Below are 15,214 nucleotides of genomic sequence, written 5' to 3' on the forward strand. Positions count from 1 at the left end.
CCAGAGCCCATCTTCCCCTCACACACTAATCCCAGAGGCCATCTCCTCTTCACCCTCTGATCCCAGAACCCATCTCCCCTTCACCCACTGATCCCAGATCCCATCTCACCTTCACCCACTGATCCCAGAACCCATCTGCCCTTCACCTACTGATCCCAGAGCCCATCTCCCCTTCACCTACTGATCCCAGAGCCCATCAGCCCTTCAACTACTTTTCCCAGTGCCCATCAGCCTTTTACTTCGTGATCCCAAAGCACCATCTGTCATGGGACCCCAGCCCGTCGATGGAACCCAGCACATCCAGGGCATCCGATCCATCTATGAGACACAATCCGTCCATGGAACCCAATCCCGCCATGGGACCCAATCTGTCGATGGGACCCAACCCGTCCATGGGACCCAATCCGTCCATGGAACCCAATCCGTCCATGGAACCCGTCCCGTCCATGGGACCCAATCCGTCCATGGGACCCAACCCGTCCATGGAACCCAACCCGTCCATGGAACCCAACCCGTCCATGGAACCCAATCCGTCCATGGAACCCAATCCGTCCATGGGACCCAATCCGTCCATGGAACCCAATCCGTCCATGGAACCCGATCCGTCCATGGAACCCGATCCGTCCATGGAACCCGATCCGTCCATGGAACCCGATCCGTCCTTGGAACCCAATCCGTCCATGGGACCCAATCCGTCCATGGAACCCGATCCGTCCATGGGACCCAATCCGTCCATGGAACCCAATTCGTCCATGGAACCCAATCCGTCCATGGAACCCGATCCGTCCATGGAACCCGATCCGTCCATGGAACCCGATCCCGCCATGGGACCCAATCTGTCGATGGGACCCAACCCGTCCATGGTACCCAATCCGTCCATGGAACCCAATCCGTCCATGGAACCCGACCCGTCCATGGGACCCAATCCGTCCATGGGACCCAAACCGTCCATGGAACCCAATCCGTCCATGGAACCCGATCCGTCCATGGAACCCAACCCGTCCATGGAACCCAACCCGTCCATGGAACCCAATCCGTCCATGGAACCCAATCCGTCCATGGGACCCAATCCGTCCATGGAACCCGATCCGTCCATGGGACCCGATCCGTCCATGGAACCCAATTCGTCCATGGAACCCAATCCGTCCATGAACCCGATCCGTCCATGAACCCGATCCGTCCATGGAACCCAACCCGTCCATGGAACCCAATCCGTCCATGGAACCCGATCCGTCCATGGAACCCAATCCGTCCATGGAACCCAATCCGTCCATGGAACCCAACCCGTCCATGGAACCCAACCCCTCCATGGAACCCAATCCGTCCATGGAACCCAATCCGTCCATGGAACCCAATCCGTCCATGGAACCCAACCCGTCCATGGAACCCAACCCCTCCATGGAACCCAATCCGTCCATGGAACCCAATCCGTCCATGGGACCCAATCCGTCCATGGAACCCGATCCGTCCATGGGACCCAATCCGTCCATGGAACCCGATTCGTCCATGGATCCCAATCCATCCATGGAACCCGATCCGTCCATGGAACCCGATCCGTCCATGGAACCCAACCCCGTCCATGGAACCCAACCCGTCCATGGAACCCCATCCGTCCATGGAACCCAATCCGTCCATGGGAACCAATCCGTCCATGGAACCAAACCCGTCCATGGGACCCAATCCGTCCATGGGACCCAACCCGTCCATGGAACCCAATCCGTCCATGGAACCCAATCCGTCCATGGGAACCCAATCCGTCCATGGAACCCAAACCGTCCATGGAACCCAATCCGTCGATGGAACCCAATCCGTCCATGGGAACCAATCCGTCCATGGATCCCAAACCGTCCATGAGACCCAACCCGTCCATGGAACCCAACCCGTCCATGGGACCCAACCCGTCCATGGGACCCAATCCGTCCATTGGACCCAACTCGTCCATGAGACCCAACTCGTCCATGGGAACCAACTCGTCCATTGGACCCAACTCGTCCATGGAACAAACCCGTCCATGGAAACCAACCCGTCCATGGGACCCAATCCGTCCATGGGAACCAACTCGTCCATGGGAACCAATCCGTCCATGGGACCCAACTCGTCCATGGGACCCAACTCGTCCATGGGAACCAACTCGTCCATGGGACCCAACTCGTCCATTGGACCCAACTCGTCCATGGGACCCAACTCGTCCATGGGACCCAACTCGTCCATTGGACCCAACTCGTCCATGGGAACCAACCCGTCCATGGGAACCAACTCGTCCATGGGAACCAACTCGTCCATGGGAACCAATCCGTCCATGGGACCCAATCCGTCCATGGGACCCAACTCGTCCATGGGAACCAACCCGTCCATGGAACAAACCCATCCATGGAAACCAACCCGTCCATGGAGCCCCAGCCCGTCCATGGGAACCAACCCATCCATGGGACCCAACCCTGTCTATGGAACCCAACCCCGTCCATGGGACCCAACCCATCCATGGGAACCAACCCGTCCATGGGAACCAATCCGTCCATGGGAACCCAATCCGTCCATGGGAACCAATCCGTCCATGGGAACCAACCCGTCCATGGGAACCAGCCCTCCATGGGACCCAGTCCAACCCTGGGACCCAGCCCATTCCTGGAATCCAACCCTTCCATGGGACTCAATCAGTCCATGGGACCCAGCCTGTCTATGGAACCCTAGCCTGACTATGGGACCCTAGCCCATCACTGGGACCAAATCCGTCCATGGGACTCTAGCTGGTCCATGGGACTCTAGCTGGTCCATGGAACCCAATCTGTCCATGGGACCCAATCCGTCCATGGGACCCCAGCTCTTCTGTGGGACCCAACCTGTCTCCGGGACCTCAGCCCGTCCACGGGACCCAATCTGCCCATGGGAATCAGCCCGTCCATGGGACCCAATCCGTCCATGAGACCCCATCCCATTCATGTAACCCAATCTGTTCATGGAACCCAGCCCGTCCATGGGACCCCAGCCCCTCCATGGGACTCAACACGTCCATGGAACCCCAACCCGTCGATGGGAACCAACCCGTCCCTGGGACCCCAGCCCGTCCATGGGACCCAATCCATCCATGGGACCCAATCCATCCATGGGACGCCATCCCGTCCATGGGACCCCATCCGTCCATGGGACCCCATCCCGTCCATGTGACCCCATCCGTCCGTGGGAACCAATCTGTCCATGGAAACCAGCCCTCTATGGGACAAAATCTGTACGTGGGACCCAGCCCATCCATTGATCCCACCCCTTCCATGTGACTCAATTTGCCCATTGGACCCCAGACCATCTATGAAACCTCAGCCCATCCATGGGACTCAATCTGTCCATGGGACCCCAGCCTGTACATGGAACCCCAGCTCATCCATGGAACCCAGTTTTGGCCCTGTGTACTCACTGGAATTTAGAAAAATGTGGGGGATCTCATTGAAACTGATGGAATGTTGAAAGGACCAGATAGAGTGAAAGTGGACATGATGTTTCCTATGGTGAGGGTATCCAGAGCTCGAGGGCACAGCCTCAAAATTGAGGGGCAACCTTTTAAAACAGAGGTAAGCAGGAATTTTTTTTAGCCAGTGATTAGTGAATCTGTGGAATGCTGTGCCACAGACTGCAGTGGAGGCCAAGTACACGGGTATATTTAAGGCAGAAGCTGATCAGTCAAGGCAGGTGTATCAGGTTGAGTGGGATCTGAGAACAGCCACAATGGAACGACGGAGTAGACTTGATGGGTTGAATGGCCTAATTCTTCTATATCTTATGGTCTAAGATTACAATTCAACCTTAAATTGTCAATCCACTCACATTCTGTCAGCCAGTCTCCAGACACTGTTTATGCAATTTATTTAACAATATAGCACCTATACAACAACGCTCAGAGTACCAAGTAATTGGTTAATCATGTTTCCTCTCAGACGATCAATACCTTCACAACTGATTGGTTAATCGGGTTGCCTGTCAGATGATCAATACCTACACAATCGGTTCTGTATTAATGAGACGGTCTGTTGTTAGTACAAGTAAGACAGACCCATTGTGCTTTCCCTCACACAATCCCCATGACTCTGCCAACCCCCAGACCTGCTCTTCTCCTTAACAGCTCATCTCCAACATGACCTCCGACTACTTTGCAGCGAGACTCTGGGCCAAGATCACAGACAACACCACGCATGATGACAAGTACTACGAACCAGAGTTCTACACCAGCGAATCCCACGGCACCGCACACTTCTCATTGGTTGCTGAGGACGGCAGTGCTGTGTCGGTGACCAGCACCATCAACCTGTAGTAAGGCACTGGCCCCTCCTAGAACCTGGTGCTTCTGTAGTGGGTGGAGGGCGGGTCTGGGTGTGGGGAGAAGAGATGGACAGATGGGGAGATATGTCTGTGTGGGAGGGAGTGGGGGAAGGGTAGAATTGGGGGAAGGATGGAGCTGAGGGTCACTGGGGGGATAAGACGACTAGGGTTGAGTGCACAGGGTGGGTGGGGAGGGTCTGTGGGAAAGGACTCCCAGCCAATGGGCATCTGGAACTGAACAACCTCACCAGTAATGTCCACTGCAGCGTGGACCATCCCTGAACTGCCAGCCCAGCCTTTGTCTCCAGTGGCAACGATAGGACCAGACATTTTCCAGTCCAACAAAACCATTCCATAATACGTTTCAGTGCTGCCGAAGGGTTTCGGCCCAAAACATCAACTGTCCTCTCTTCCACGGATGCTGCCTGGCCTGCTGAGTTCCTCCAGCAGTTTGTGCGTGTTGCTTGGATTTCCAGCATCTTCAGATTTTCTCTTGTCCATAATACACTTCAATGGGATCATCTCTCATTGTTCTGAACCAGTGGGCACTGGATATTCAAAACCAAATCATACGTTAACCTTTCCACTCCCAGGATCTTTCTCATGAACCTCGTCTGGACCCCCTCCAAACCCTCCTCACGATACTCCAAGAATTATAAACCCTTATCACTACATCCTTGCTGAGTGCTCTCAAAATGAATGCTGACTTTGCATTTGCCTTCCTCATCGCATCAATCTGCAAGTTAGCCGCTGTTCTCCATAGGGACATGGAAATCTGCAGCACGTCACCCACAATGCTAGGCGGACCAGGTCACCTACTCTGGAACCCGCCTAGGATGTCCCCAGCTCTCTCGTTTTCTAAGCTCCATGTACCCTGTTCTCTCGAAACTGCAGAGGTGTATGGCTGCTCAGTAACTGAAGTAATGCCGTACAGTGTTTGCTGCTGCACAGTTGCAGTTTTCATTTACACTCCATAACGTTTTATTAAAGCGTCACGTCGTTCTCAGGCTGCTTTACCGTTTCTTGCTCAGAGGAACGGTTTGTCGACAGAGCTGTGAAAAGCGATGGGAAGGAACGTTGAAGTTAACCTTTAGGAAATCCTGCGTGAGGACTCCCAAGTCACTTTGCATCTCTTAATTCTGGATTTTCTCCCCGTTAATGCCCCCTTGTTTCTTCTATCAAAGTGCATGACCATACACTTCCCTACACTGTATTCCATCTGCCTCTTTTTTTGTCCTTTCTCCTAATCTGCCTAAATCCTCCTGCAGACTCCCTGTTTGCTCAACACTACCTGCCCTTCCACCAGTCTCTGTGTCATCTGCAAATTGGCCACAGAACAAAAGACCGTAAGACATAGGAGAAGAATTAGGCCATTCAGCCCATCAAGTCTGTCCCGTCATTCCACCACGGCTGATCCCAGATCCCACTCAACACCATACACCTGCCTTCATATCATATCTTTTGATGCCCTGACAGATCAGGAAACTATCAACCTCCCTTAAATATACCCACGGACTTGGCCTCCACCGCAGTCTGTGGCAGAACATTCCACAGATTCACTACTCTGTGGCTGAAGAAATTCCTCCTTACCTCTGTTCTAAAAGGTTGGCCCTCAATTTTGAGGCTGTGACCCCCACCATAGGAAACATCCTCTCCACATCCACCCTATCTAGTCCTTTCAACATTCAGTAGGTTTCAATGAGATCCCCCCCTCCCACTGCATTCTTCTAAATTCCAGTGAGTACAGGCCCAAAGCTGCAAATGCTCCTCATTTGTTAACCCCTTCATTCCCAGGAGCATACTCGTGAACCTCCTCTTGACTCTCCAATGACAACACATCCTTTCTGAGATATGTGGCCCAGAACTGCTGAAAATACTCCAAGTGCAGCCTGACAAGCCTCAGCATTATCTCCTTGCTTTTATATTCTACTCCCCTTGAAATAAATGGCAACATTTCATTTGCCTTCTTTACCACAGACTCAACCTGTAGATTAACCTTCGGGAAGCCTTGCCTGAGGACTCCTAAGTCCCTTTGCATGTCTGATGTTTGAATTTTCTCCCCATTTAGATAATAGTCCACACTATTGTTCCTTTTACTAAAATGCATTATCATCCATTTCCCAACACTGTATTCCATCTGCCACTTCTTTGCCGATTCTTCCAATTTGTCTAAGTCCTGCTGCAAACACATCCATTCCTCAGCTCTACCTACCCCTCCACCTATCTTCACATCATCCACACACTTTGCCACAATGGCTTCAATTCCATTATCCAAATCATTGCCAAGCAATGTGAAAAGTAGCGGTCCCAACACTGACCCCTGAGGAACACCACTAGTCACTGGCAGCCAAATGGAAAAGGCCCCTTTCATTCCCACTCACTGCCTCTTGCCTGTCAGCCATTCCTCTATCCATGCCAGTATCTTTCCTGTAACACCATCGGATTTTATTTTGTTAAGCAGCCTCGTGTGTGGCACCTTAGCAAACACCTTCTGAAAATCCAAGTAAATGATTTCCGCTGCCTTTCCTTTGTCCACCCTGCTTGTTACTTCCTCGAAGAACCCTAACACATTTTTCAAGCCAGAGTTTCTTCACAGAATCCATGCTGACTTTGATTTTGTCATTAATCTCCAAGTACCTCAACCTTAATGATAGACTGCAACATGTTCCCAATCTCTGAGGCGTATAATTTCCTTTCTTTTACCTTTCTCCCTTCTTAAAGAGTTGAGTGACATTTGCAATCTTCCAGTCCTCCGGGACCATGCCAGAATCAAGTGATTCAAGAAGGATCATGACCAATGCATCCGTTATCTCTTTAGCAACCTCTCTCAGGACCTGGGATGTCGTCCATCTGGCCCAGGTGACTTATCCACCTTAAGACCTTTCAGTTTGCCTGGCACTGTTGCAGTGAGCAGCTGGAGCAGACCCAAGTGCAGGACACAGGCGTGGAGAGCAGTGAGTGGCTGGAGCAGACCCCAGTGCAGGACACAGGCGTGGAGAGCAGTGAGTGGCTGGAGCAGACCCCAGTGCAGGACACAGGCGTGGAGAGCAGTGAGTGGCTGGAGCAGACCCTAGTGCAGGACACAGGCGTGGAGAGCAGTGAGTGGCTGGAGCAGACCCCAGTGCAGGACACAGGCGTGGAGAGCAGTGAGTGGCTGGAGCAGACCCAAGTGCAGGACACAGGCGTGGAGAGCAGTGAGTGGCTGGAGCAGACTCGAGTGCAGGACACAGGCGTGGAGAGCAGTGAGTGGCTGGAGCAGACCCAAGTGCAGGACACAGGCGTGGAGAGCAGTGAGTGGCTGGAGCAGACCCCAGTGCAGGACACAGGCGTGGAGAGCAGTGAGTGGCTGGAGCAGACCCAAGTGCAGGACACAGGCGTGGAGAGCAGTGAGTGGCTGGAGCAGACCCCAGTGCAGGACACAGGCGTGGAGAGCAGTGAGTGGCTGGAGCAGACTCGAGTGCAGGACTCAGGCGTGGAGAGCAGTGAGTGGCTGGAGCAGACTCGAGTGCAGGACACAGGCGTGGAGAGCAGTGAGTGGCTGGAGCAGACCCGAGTGCAGGACACAGGCGTGGAGAGCAGTGAGTGGCTGGAGCAGACTCGAGTGCAGGACACAGGCGTGGAGAGCAGTGAGTGGCTGGAGCAGACCCGAGTGCAGGACACAGGCGTGGAGAGCAGTGAGTGGCTGGAGCAGACTCGAGTGCAGGACACAGGCGTGGAGAGCAGTGAGTGGCTGGAGCAGACCCCAGTGCAGGACACAGGCGTGGAGAGCAGTGAGTGGCTGGAGCAGACTCGAGTGCAGGACACAGGCGTGGAGAGCAGTGAGTGGCTGGAGCAGACCCAAGTGCAGGACACAGGTGTGGAGAGCAGTGAGTGGCTGGAGCAGACCCAAGTGCAGGACACAGGCGTGGAGAGCAGTGAGTGGCTGGAGCAGACCCCAGTGCAGGACACAGGCGTGGAGAGCAGTGAGTGGCTGGAGCAGACCCCAGTGCAGGACACAGGCGTGGAGAGCAGTGAGTGGCTGGAGCAGACCCAAGTGCAGGACACAGGCGTGGAGAGCAGTGAGTGGCTGGAGCAGACCCAAGTGCAGGACACAGGCGTGGAGAGCAGTGAGTGGCTGGAGCAGACTTGAGTGCAGGACACAGGCGTGGAGAGCAGTGAGTGGCTGGAGCAGACTCGAGTGCAGGACACAGGCGTGGAGAGCAGTGAGTGGCTGGAGCAGACTCGAGTGCAGGACACAGGCGTGGAGAGCAGTGAGTGGCTGGAGCAGACCCAAGTGCAGGACACAGGCGTGGAGAGCAGTGAGTGGCTGGAGCAGACTCGAGTGCAGGACACAGGCGTGGAGAGCGGACGACAGACTCTCGACTCGACCCAGGAACTGGGGACGACAGGCTCTCGACTCGACCCAGGAACTGGGGACGACAGGCTCTCAACTCGACCCACGAACTGGGGACGACAGACTCTCGACTCGACCCAGGAACTGCGGACGACAGACTCTCGACTCGACCCAGGAACTGCGGACGACAGACTCTCGACTCGACCCAGGAATTGCGGACGACAGACTCTCGACTCGACCCAGGAACTGCGGACGACAGACTCTCGACTCGACCCAGGAACTGCGGACGACAGACTCTCGACTCGACCCAGGAACTGCTGACGACAGACTCTCGACTCGACCCAGGAACTGCGGACGACAGGCTCTCGACTCGACCCAGGAACTGGGGATGACAGGCTCTCGACTCGACCCACGAACTGGGGACGACAGACTCTCGACTCGACCCAGGAACTGGGGACGACAGGCTCTCGACTCGACCCAGGAACTGGGGACGACAGACTCTTGACTCGACCCAGGAACTGGGGACGACAGACTCTCGACTCGACCCAGGAACTGGGGACGACAGGCTCTCGACTCGACCCAGGAACTGCGGACGACAGGCTCTCGACTCGACCCAGGAACTGCGGACGACAGGCTCTTCACTCGACCCAGGAACTGCGGACGACAGACTCTCGACTCGACCCAGGAACTGGGGACGACAGGCTCTCGACTCGACCCAGGAACTGCGGACGACAGGCTCTCAACTCGACCCATTCTTGGCGGCCTGGAACGAGCATAGCCGCTCTGCTGAGGGGACGAATCAGTAGATGTAAGCCGGAGTTTTTCTGCTGCCGGTTCGAATCAGGATCAGGTGCCCTAATCATGGAGCCCGGCGGAACACGGGGAAGCAGAAATGAACTGAAATGAATAGTCAATGGACCGGACCGTGACAAGCACTTTTTCCTTTGTAATAGCGATGTCACTCACTCCTGCTCCCTGTCACTCATGAAGCACTGGCACACTGCTAGTGTCTTCCACAGTGAAGACTGATGTAAAGTACTCATTATCTTCATCTGTCATTTCTTCATCCCCCAGTACTACCTCGCCAGTGTAATTTTCCAGTGGTCCAATATCAACTCTCACCCCCCTTTTACTCTTTATATAACTGAGAAAACCTTTAGTATTCTGCTTTATTTTACTGGCCAGTTTGCCCCCGTATTTCATCTTTTTCCCTTTATAGCTTTTTTAGTTGCCTTTTGTTGGTATTTAACAGTTTCCCAATCACCCAACTTCCCACTCACTTTTGCTGCCTTAGACGCCCTTTCCGTGGCTTTTATGCAGTCCTCAACTTCCTTTGTCAGCCACAATTGCCTACTTCTGTTATTTGAGATCAGCTGCTTCTGTGGGACACATCCATCCTGCACCTTGTGAACTTTTCCCGGTAACTTCAGCCATCTCTGTTCTGCCGTCATCCCCGCCAGTATCCCCTCCAACCCACCTGGGCAAGCTCCTCTCTCATGCCTCTGGAATTCCCTTTATTCCATTGCGTTACTGATACATGTGACTTGTGCTTCTCCCTTTCAAATTGCGTTATGAATTCAATCATATTATGATCACTGCCTCCTCTGGGTTCTTTTCTGTTAAATTCCCCAATAAGATCTGGGTTATTCCACAACATCCAATTTAAGATGTCCTTTCCCCGAGTAGGCTCAAGCACAAGCTGCTCTAAAAAGCCATCTTGTAGGCATTCAACAAATACCCTCTCTTGTGATAGGACACCAACCTGACTTACCCAAATCCCTTTGCAAAATGAAGTCCCAATTACAATTGTGTCATTACCTTCATTACATGCCTTTCCCAGCTCCGCTTGCAATCTCAACACCACATCTTGGCTACTATTTGGAGGCCGATATGTAATTCCTATTCTGTTTTTTTCACCCTTGCAGAATGAAGGAATAAATGCCATTGTTCATATCATTGCTAGAAAGCATGAGAAGGAGTGATCACAACACCGACCTCTGCGGGCCACCAACAGTCAGCTGACCAGAAAGTCTCCCATTATTCCCACTCTACCTCCTGTCAGTCAGACAATCTTCCATCCCCTCGTACCGTTCCTGTAATACCATGGGTTCTTATCTTGTACAGCGGGCTTATCTACAGCTTCTTGTCAAAGGCCTTCTGAAAATCCAGTTTAGCATCCTCCACCGACTCTCCTTTGTCTTGTCAAAGAACTCCAACAGATTTATCAGGCCAGATTTCCCCGTAAGGAAAATATGCTGAGTTTGGCCTGTCTTATCAATGTGTCACCAATTACCCTGAAACCTCATCGTTAACAATGGACTCCAACATTTTCCCAACCATTTGAGTTAGGCTAACTGGCCATAATTTCTATTCTCTTGCCTCCCTCCCTTAAAGAGTGGAGGGACATTTACAATTTTCCTGTACTCCGGAATCATTGAGGAATCCAGTGGATTTTGAACTATCATTACTAATGCCACCACAATCTCCTCAGCTACTTCTTTCAGATCTCTGGGGTGTAGTTCATCTGGTCCATTTACATTTTTCACCTTCTCCTTAGTAATAGCAACAACACTCCGACTCCCTGACGTTCTCAAATTACTGGTATTCTATCTGTATCTTCCACAGTAAAGACTGACACAAAATATTTATTGAGTTCATCCACCATTTTGTCTGCCTCCCATTGCTACCCCTTCAGCATAACTTTCCAGCAGTGTGATATCCACTCTTGCCTCTCTTTTACTCTCAATATATTTATATATTTGGAAAAATAAAACCCTTTTACATGATTTGCTGGCCTGACCTCATATTTCGTCTTTCCTCTCCTTTCGGATTTTTTACTTGCCTTCTATTGGTTTTTAAAAGCTTCCCAATCCTATAAACATGAGGAAATCAGCAGATGCTGGAAATTCAAGCAACACACACAAAATGCTGGTGGAACACAGCAGGTCAGGCAGCATCTATAGGGAGAAGCACTGTTGACGTTTCGGGCGAGACCCTTCATCAGTACTAACTGAAGGGAAAGATAACAAGAGATTTGAAAGTAGTGAGGGGGGGGGGAATGCGAAACGATAGAAGCCCGGAGGGGGTGGGATGAAGCTAAGAGCTGGAAAGGTGATTGACGAAAGTGATACAGAGCTGGAGAAGGGAAAGGATCATGGAACCGGAGGCCTCGGGAGAAAGAAAGGGGGAGGGGGAAGCACCAGAGGGAGATGGAGAACAGGCAGAGTGATGGGCAGAGAGAGAGAGAAAAAACAAACAACTAAATATGTCAGGGATGGGGTAAGAAGGGGAGGAGGGGCATTAACTGAAGTTAGAGAAGTCAATGTTCATGCCATCAGGTTGGAGGCTACCCAGCCGGTATATAAGGTGTTGTTCCTCCAACCTGAGTGTGGCTTCATCTTGACAGTAGAGGAGGCCATGGACAGACATATCAGAATGGGAATGGGACGCAGAATTAAAATGTGTGGCCACTGGGAGAATCAGAATGGGAATTGGTGAGACCGTTTCGCTGAACACCTACGCTCGGTCCGCCAGAGAAAGCAGGATCTCCCAGTGGCCACACATTTTAATTCCACGTCCCATTCCCATTCTGAAGGCGTCCACTCCTGCCCCAGCAGGCGGAGCTCCTTGCCCCATCTGCGCTTCTGATTCGGCCTCAGAAGTCATATGCGTGCCCACAGACGGTGACCGCGCAACACACTCGTCTTGCTCGGACTTGGAGAGACTACTACTCACCCAGCCTTTCAGCACTGTGGTCCATATTCCAGGGAAGTGTTATCTGAAGTGCCGATGAAAGGGCTCAGCTTGAAACTCCGACTGTCCGTTGGTGCTGCCTGACCTGCGGACCTCCTCCAGCGGTCGGTGTGTGTTGCTGAGATCCTGGAGGAATCGATCAACCCTGGAATGAGAGTGAGATCCTCTCACTGCACCCGACATTCCCTCCCACTTACAAATATGTCCTTGTGAACTTTACTTTTGTTTGACGTCCCTGTCACCTAAATTTGTTTAGCTAGTGATGCAGTCCACAGTCTCCCAGTTCCAGAGACCCGGGCTCGGTCCTGACCTTGGGGGCTGTCTGTGTGGTGTTTCTGATTTGCTCCCCATCACGTGGGTCAGTAGGTTACTTGGCCAAGGTAAGTTCCGTCAGTGTATATCGGCATATGGTAGAATCAGAGCAATGATGGGGATGTGGTTGGACAGAGTAGACGTGGAAAGGCTGTCTCCCTTGGTGGGTGAGTCCAGGACAAGAGGCCACAGTCCTAGAATTACAGGGCACACACTTAAAACAGAGATGAGGAGAAATTCTCTTAGCCAGAGCTTCGTGGATTTATGGAATTCATTGCCACATATCGCTGTGGAGGCCCAATCATTGAGGGTTTTTAATGAGGAGATTGACAGGTATCTAATTAGTCAGAGTATCGAGGAATATGGGAAAAAAAAGCTGGATATTGGAACTAGAAGAGAGAATAGTTCAGCTCATGGTGGAGTGGTACGAAGACTCGATGGGCTGAATGGCCTACTTCTGCTCCTTTGTCTTGTGATCTTATGATGTTGGGAGAATAAAGAATTAGTGAAAATGAATGGTTGGTGCTCAGCATGGACTAGGTGGGCTGAAGGGCCTCTCTCTGTGCTTTATCTCCATGACAATATCACTCCTTCCTGTTGCAGTTTTGGATCCAAGGTGAGGTCTAACACCAGTGGCATCATCTTCAACAATCAAATGGACGACTTCTCCTCCCCGGGCGGTGACAATTATTTTGGTGTTCCACCTTCGGCTGCAAACTTCATCGAACCAGGTCAGCTGGTGTCTGCAGGGCTGTACCTGAGGAGTGGCATGATCAGGGCTGTGTCTGTGGAGTGGCATGATCAGGACTGTGTCCAAGGAGTGGCATGATCAGGGCTGGGTCTGTGGAGTGGCATGATCAGGACTGTGTCCATGGAGTGGCATGATCAGGGCTGTGTCCATGGAGTGGCATGATCAGGACTGTGTCCGTGTAGTGGCATGATTAGAACTGTGTCCGTGGAGTGGCATGATCAGGACTGTGCCCATGGAGTGGCATGAACAGGACTGTGTCTGTGGAGTGGCATGATCAGGGCTGTGTCCATGGAGTAGCATGATCAGGGCTGTGTCCATGGAGTGGCATGATCAGGACTGTGTCCGTGGAGTGGCATGATCAGGACTGTGTCCATGGAGTGGCATGATCAGGACTGTGTCCGTGGAGTGGCATGATCAGGACTGTGTCCACGGAGTAGCATGATCAGGGCTGTGTCCATGGAGTGGCATGATCAGGACTGTGTCCGTGGGGAGTCATGATCAGGGCTGTGTCCATGGAGTGCCATGATCAGGACTGTGTCCGTGGAGTGGCATGATCAGGACTGTGTCCACGGAGTGGCATGATCAGGGCTGTGCCCGTGGAGTGGCATGATCAGGGCTGTGCCCGTGGAGTGGCATGATCAGGACTGTGTCCATGGAGTGGCATGATCAGGACTGTGCCCGTGGAGAGGCATGATCAGGACTGTGTCCGTGCAGTGGCATGATCAGGGCTGTGTCCGTGGAGTGGCATGATCAGGGCTGTGTCCATTGAGTGGCATGATCAGGTCTGTGCCCGTGGAGGGGCATGATCAGGACTGTGCCCGTGGAGTGGCATGATCAGGGCAGTGTCCCTGGAGTGGCATGATCACGACTGTGTCCATGGAGTGGCATGATCAGGACTGTGTCAGTGGTGTGGCATGATCAGGGCTGTGTCCGTGGAGTGGCATGATCAGGTCTGTGCGCGTGGAGTGGCATGATCAGGACTGTGCTCATGGAGTGGCATGATCCGGGCTGTGTCCATGCAGTGGCATGATCAGGACAGTGTCCGTGGAGAGGCATGATCAGCTCTGTGCCAGTGGAGTGGCATGATCTGGACTGTGTCCGTGGAGTGGCATGATCAGGTCTGTACCCGTGGAGTGGCATAATCAGGACTCTGTCCGTGGAGTGGCATGATTAGGGCTGTGCCCGTGGAGTGACATGATCAGGACTGTGTCCATGGAGTGCCATGATCAGGACTGTGTCGGTGGAGTGGCATGATCAGGACTGTGTCCACGGAGTAGCATGATCAGGGCTGTGTCCCTGGAGTGGCATGATCAGGACTGTGTCCGTGGAGTGGAATGATCAGGACTGTGTCTGTGGAGTGGCATGATCAGGACTGTGACCATGGAGTGGCATGATCAGGACTGTGTCCGTGGAGTGGCATGATCAGGGCTGTGTCCATGGAGTGGCATGATCAGGACTGTGCCCGTGGCGTGGCATGATCAGGACTGTGTCCATGGAGTGGCATGATCAGGGCTGTGTCTGTGGAGTGGCATGATCAGGACTGTGTCCATGGAGTGGCATGATCAGGACTATGCCCATGGAGTGGCATGATCAGGACAGTGTCCTTGGAGTGGCATGATCAGCTCTGTGCCAGTCGAGTGGCATGATCTGGACTGTGTCCGTGGAGTGGCATGATCAGGTCTGTACCCGTGGAGTGGCATGATCAGGACTCTGTCCGTGGAGTGGCATGATTAGGGCTGTGCCCGTGGAGTGACATG

The 15,214-nt window shown here is 52.8% G+C and overlaps 1 protein-coding gene across 2 annotated transcripts in view; it reads left to right on the plus strand.

Annotated features, from left to right (window-relative positions):
- LOC132401263 (glutathione hydrolase 1 proenzyme-like) overlaps window positions 1-15,214 on the plus strand; it is a 572,601-nt gene that overhangs the window by 386,732 nt on the left and 170,655 nt on the right. For both annotated transcript variants that reach the window (XM_059983295.1, XM_059983294.1), the window contains 2 exons: window positions 4,112-4,299; window positions 13,310-13,437. In XM_059983295.1, coding sequence (XP_059839278.1) covers window positions 4,112-4,299; window positions 13,310-13,437 — 316 coding nt within the window. The remainder of the gene's footprint in view (window positions 1-4,111; window positions 4,300-13,309; window positions 13,438-15,214) is intronic.

Source organism: Hypanus sabinus, chromosome 10 (assembly GCF_030144855.1).
Source record: "Hypanus sabinus isolate sHypSab1 chromosome 10, sHypSab1.hap1, whole genome shotgun sequence".
Lineage (NCBI taxonomy): Eukaryota > Metazoa > Chordata > Chondrichthyes > Myliobatiformes > Dasyatidae > Hypanus > Hypanus sabinus.